Below are 5,506 nucleotides of genomic sequence, written 5' to 3'. Positions count from 1 at the left end.
GATATTGCAGGTATCCATTTTTCATTAACATTTTTTATACCCCTTTATATTTTGTCATTAACTTTGAGCTCCTTTTTTTATACTTGTCAATAAAAACCCTTTACCACCTATATATCCCCCAATATATTATGTCATTTTTTCCTCAATATATATCCCCCAATATATTATGTCATTTTTCCCTCAATATATATCCCCCAATATGAACCCACATGGTATGGTATTGCTCCCCTAGTGAAGCCCATGTGGTTTCACCTCCAAAATTTGCACTTATTGAAGGTGCCCCAACTTTTATTGGAAGTCATCAAAGGATCTGGGATAAATTCTCCATCATCTCATTCCTTTGTCAAATGAGTGATTACTCTAGAACCAACTTGATAAGATCTTCTAATTTTTCATCTTTATTTTTTTCCACCATGGGAGGCCTCTTGGGTTTGCAAGAGCAATCATTCCCAAGTGAAACTAGCTTGAGACCAAACTCTTTGTACCCTAACCTTGTCTAGGAAATGCACTAAGAAACAATAAGGAACATATTGCTTTGATACCACTAATCTAGGTTGTACAAAGAAAGAAAATAAAGAAAGGAAATGAAATGAAAAACATGCAGAGAAATATAGTAGAGAACACAGTAATATAGTGAATAACCAACTTCTATTGATAAATAAAATAATAGAATATTAGATAACATAGATGGGCTAAAATGGTGGTAGTTATCTTTTAAGGGAGAGATATGGTTACTACCATTCGCAACAAGCTATTACAAGAGGCTGAAACAATGGCCTTTTACTATAAATAAATAACCCTAGAGGTCCAAAACCTTAATCCTAGAATATGAAGTGCAATCCTTGGCCTCTTGGATGGCCAAAATGCATTGTTTAGGGTCTCAAAACAACCTTGAAAGTTTGGGACCTAAAAAAACATAGAAAAATTACCTAGAAGATAGAGAATCATTGACTCAATATGATCATCACAATATTCACTTAGGTGGGTGGCCATTGATATTCACTTGGATTAGAACAAGTGCTTGGGGAAATATAATTAGGGAAAGAATGCTTCCAATTCAGAGTGGAAATATTTCTAGGTTGTTCAAAGTGATTACATTAAGCTTTGGCTACCCAAATGCACCTAGACCAATGCCAATTGTGGATTGGAACAATGCTACTAGTTTTAGGCTCCCTAAAAATGAATTTTTCCTACCAAATACTCACTTAGGTGCTCTGGAAAATAAATGAGAAGCATAGGTCATAAATTGATATGTGTTGGGTAACCATGAGAAGCAATGAGAAAGGAAATCATTAAGGGACTACATAGTAGTGAAGGGATTTTCATTTTTTTTATGCTAGCTAGCTTAGAGAATCTAAATCTTTTGGATATGTTAAGTCCAATAGGCAAAGGAGTTCTCTAATTTTCCTCTTTTTTGTAAAGGAGAGTTTGCTTCACCCATCCCAAATTTCTGAGTGTTGACAAGTTCCCCTTGTGGTTTCATGGCATGGCTAGGGGTGACCAACTATAGAGGGAAATGGTGTAGTGGAGCCTAAGGTTGGATGAAATGTTTTCTTCCTAGATCAATTTCTAGCTTAAAACTCAATATAAGTGTTGTCTTTGTTCATATGACCATCATTCATTTTCTCCTTGAATGATATCAGTAAATTAGAAAGGAAAATTTGGGCCATTTTTTATGGGATTTGAAATGTATCATTTATGTCAAGATGTCACATAACTATTGCTATGAGATTGGTTGTTAGTGGTCAATAGGATTAATATGTTCAAGAGTATTGTCTCTATATATTGGGGCCCCTCTTTGTAATCATTTTAAAAGGATTGGCTTGTGGGCACGAGGTTGAATAAATGATGTAATGGCTACGTGTCATGTAACCTTAAGATGCTTTAATTGTGATTTCCTTGGTTTTATATAATTATCTTATGTGGGTTAAGGTTCATTTCCTCTTAACATATTTTTTATATATGATTCTTTTATATATTTAACTTTTATATTTTATTGAAATATTATACTTTTATTGTAAGTGTTTATAAATATATAAATTTATGTGATTTAAGTGTGTATGGTATAGATAAAAAATTAACATATCAAAATTGTGAAGATAACTAACCTAGATCCATTCTAACTCTATATCTACCAATCATCGAGAGGACCAAATCTATCTAGGCCCAAACCTATCTTTCCAGTGAAAAAATTCTCTTTCTAGTGAAAAACTTGAAGAAAGGTTCAAATCTGTTTAGGCCCAAACCTCTCTTTCCAGTGAAAAACTTGAAGAAAGGTTTGCACCTCTAGACATTTGACCCTTCTTGGAGCTTGATAGATCTGAAGTTAAAATTGATCTAGACTGGTTTAATAATTAATAACTATAAATATTTTGATTAATAATTATAATTAATAAAATCTTGCTCAACCTCTTAGAGGTAAACACTCTCTTGCGCGCTCTGCTCTGAACCGCGGAGCCGAGACTAGGTTTGCCGCCGCCTCAAGTTCCTGGACGCAGCCATGAGCGGCCCTGGGGGTGGGGAGTCCGCTCCCAACCCTCCATTATCCTCCGAAGATGCTTTTCGAAAACTGTTAACGCAGAAAGGAAAGAAGCCACAGAACCCAGAGGTGCCGAAATTCATAAAAAAGCTTGAGGAAATACCAGAGATAGCACTTCCAGAGGAACAACCGATTAAAATTGCTCTTGTGTTGTCTGACAGAGGCCTGGTAGGGCAGTTTATGGGCCGTTGGCCGTCCACTAAAACCACGGACGATTGGATTCAGCGAAACTGGAGACCTCAACTGGAAAGCAACATGATTTGTTATGCTGTAGGACGAGGCTATTTCATTTTCGAATTTACCACCAAAGAAGATCGCGACCTGGTGTTCAGAAACGCGCCGTATTTTATGGGAAACCAAGGACTGTATCTCAACAAATGGAGTCTTGACTTTGACCCATCCGTCGATGTCCCCAAGGAGGCGCCGGTCTGGGTTCGTTTGCCTAACCTCCCGCTACACTGTTGGAGCTACCAATCTCTGCAGAAGATTGGTAATGGGTTGGGTCGGTTCATTGACAAAACTGATCACAAGGGCCAATATACTTGTGCTAGAATTTGCGTGGAATTTGATTTGGAAGCCGGGCTACCAGAAGCGATCAAACTCAAAGTTGGAGAATGGCAGCACTATCAGAAGCTGGACTACGAGCAGTTGCCGTTCAAATGCCGAACCTGTCATGAGCACGGACACTTCCAGAGAAACTGCCCAAAAGCTCCAACAGGGAATACGGTTGAAGAAGAAGGATGGAAAGAAATCAGAAAGGGAAAGGTTGTTCCAAAGCCTCCGGGATAGAACAACTCCGCTCCAATGGGGAAGCCTCAGTTTAACCCAAAAGCCGCTGCTGCTTCTAAAGATGGATCCTCCTCTGGAGGAAAGGTGGATGACAAGAAGACTCAAGAGGAAACATAAAATAAGGAGAAACAAGGGAAAGTAAATGAAGCTGAACCAACAGTCCCTCCACCTGAGGATTGTCAAAGGGGAAATGAAGGCAATGAAGAACACATTAGTCTAGCCTCAGACTCTGAGGGAGAATCAGAAGAGAGAGACTCAGAAACTGACAACTCGCTAGTCACCCCATGTTATAGACATTTTTGTGCCTTACAGCATTGAGCATGAAATGTCAATAATCTGAGGGATCCAAAGTCCCTAAACATGTTGTTCCTACCCCTAGAGGAACAAGGCTAACTAACCACAGCAATTCACAGAAGTTCTCCACCTGAAACTGCTCAAAAACAAGCCAATTCTGGATCATGTCAACTGCTCCACTGAGCATCTGCGCTGAATGTCAACTGCTCCACTGTCTACCTGCGTTGAATGTCAACTGCAACAAAGGCTACCTACGCTGAGCGAGTTTGGACAAGTGGCAGGCTCATTCCTCAATGTGTCAATGCCCAGGAAGCTTCCAAAATGACACTTGTATCAGGGAATTCGACTGGTGATGAGTAAGAGGTTCCAAATCTCCAAGTGGAAGCAAGAACCTCCAAGTGGACTCAAGAACTGAGAGAGGGAGAGGACACTAGTCAGATCTCAAGTTGACTCATCCTCTCTCCAAAATAACTATATATAGATCTCTCCTCCATGAGATCTAGGGGCTGGAATTTTGTTATTGCAAATAATTGCTGTTGGTTTGAGACTGGATCATTGGGCGCTTAATGCTTTGAAGGGAGCTGAAGAAGGAATTCCATTCTGCTGGGAAGGAGATGGTGGATTGGAGCCCTCTGGGTTGTATCTCTTCCTGAACCCTGTTATCAATCAATAAAGCTATCTTGGTTTTCTCCTATATACTGGTGTATTTGTATGATTGCATTAGTGTATTTGATTTACTTCTAATCCTGAATTATTTATGAATATGAATATTTGCCTTTGTGTTGTGTTCTTCTCTTGTCGCAAGTAGCTGTTCTCTTGTCACAGGTAGCTGTTCTCTTGTGATCTCGCGGGAATCAAGTAGTTGTTCTCTTGGACAAACGAGGAGGCAAGTAGCTGTGAACACCCAAAGAGAAGAGGATCTAGATCGAGGGACAAACGGAAGACACCGGTAAGTCCATTGATCTCCCCTCTTTCACATTTCATAAAGGAAAGAACCAGAGTAGCTGTATCTGTTTGTTGCTAAGGCACTGTCACACCTTAAGTGGATAGGATCATCCTGCATAGGCATTTTTCCCCACAACAAATTGGTGACTCCGCTGGGGATATTTGTTTTAGTCATTTTATTTGTGTTTCTATCATTGTTTACCTCATAGACTCAACAGCAACAATCGAACTGGTTCTGCAAAGTAGACTGTTGCTGCCTTGATCCTACACTGGATTTTGTTTATGATCTGAACAATGGACTCACAAATGATTTGATGATCCTTTGTGATAGATCTTAGTACCCTCTCAAAGCATCCCTCTGATTATACCTTGCTTGTGTTTCTGATTTGGCCTGAAACAGTTGATTTTTGAGCATTTTGTGACCCAGAACCCAGAGGAAACGAGAGTTTCTTCTTCAGCGCAACTACTGTGAAGGCAGTCTGCATTTCAACGCAGGTCTCGTGAAGGCTACCTGCGCTGAATGTCAACTCCACAGTGTTGGACTTGCGCTGAACCAGTTTAGCCTTGTGCAGCTGGGGTTCTCTGCTGTCTGTTGCCCTATTTTAATCTCTGTTTTTTGCAGCCTTTAACCAGCATAGGTACCAGTCTGATAACTCCTTTTCTTTGCTTAAATTCCGCCTCCTTTTGTACAAAAATACTGAGTGTTTTTATGTGTTTTTACGTCATTTACAATTTTCCTTTGCATGAGTGAAATAATCATCCTGTAGCCCTTGATTCAGATCTGATTGATTGTGATCTTAGGAGAGAGTTCATTGGCTGTTTACAGTTGATTATACATTTGCTTTTGCTTATTGGTTTGAGTTTGTCTCTTTTAAGTGTCGAAACAAGTATTCATTTCGAAAATCACAAAGTGATTGTAATCTCTTCTACCCTTGCTGA

The 5,506-nt window shown here is 39.5% G+C and overlaps 1 protein-coding gene across 1 annotated transcript; it reads left to right on the top strand.

The window, feature by feature from the left end:
* Window positions 1–2,500: 2,500 nt before the first annotated feature.
* LOC149263776 (uncharacterized) lies at window positions 2,501–3,328 on the top strand. The gene has a single exon (XM_089390505.1). It carries the CDS (start codon window positions 2,501–2,503, stop codon window positions 3,326–3,328), a length of 828 nt encoding a protein of 275 aa, XP_089246631.1.
* Window positions 3,329–5,506: the final 2,178 nt, after the last annotated feature.

Source organism: Pinus tabuliformis, chromosome 6 (assembly GCF_031772625.1).
Source record: "Pinus tabuliformis cultivar Carrire ecotype Pingquan chromosome 6, CPIR1, whole genome shotgun sequence".
NCBI classification, from domain to species: domain Eukaryota; kingdom Viridiplantae; phylum Streptophyta; class Pinopsida; order Pinales; family Pinaceae; genus Pinus; species Pinus tabuliformis.
The sequence above is the reverse complement of the archived record's forward strand: the minus strand, read 5'-3'. Positions and strand labels throughout refer to the sequence as shown.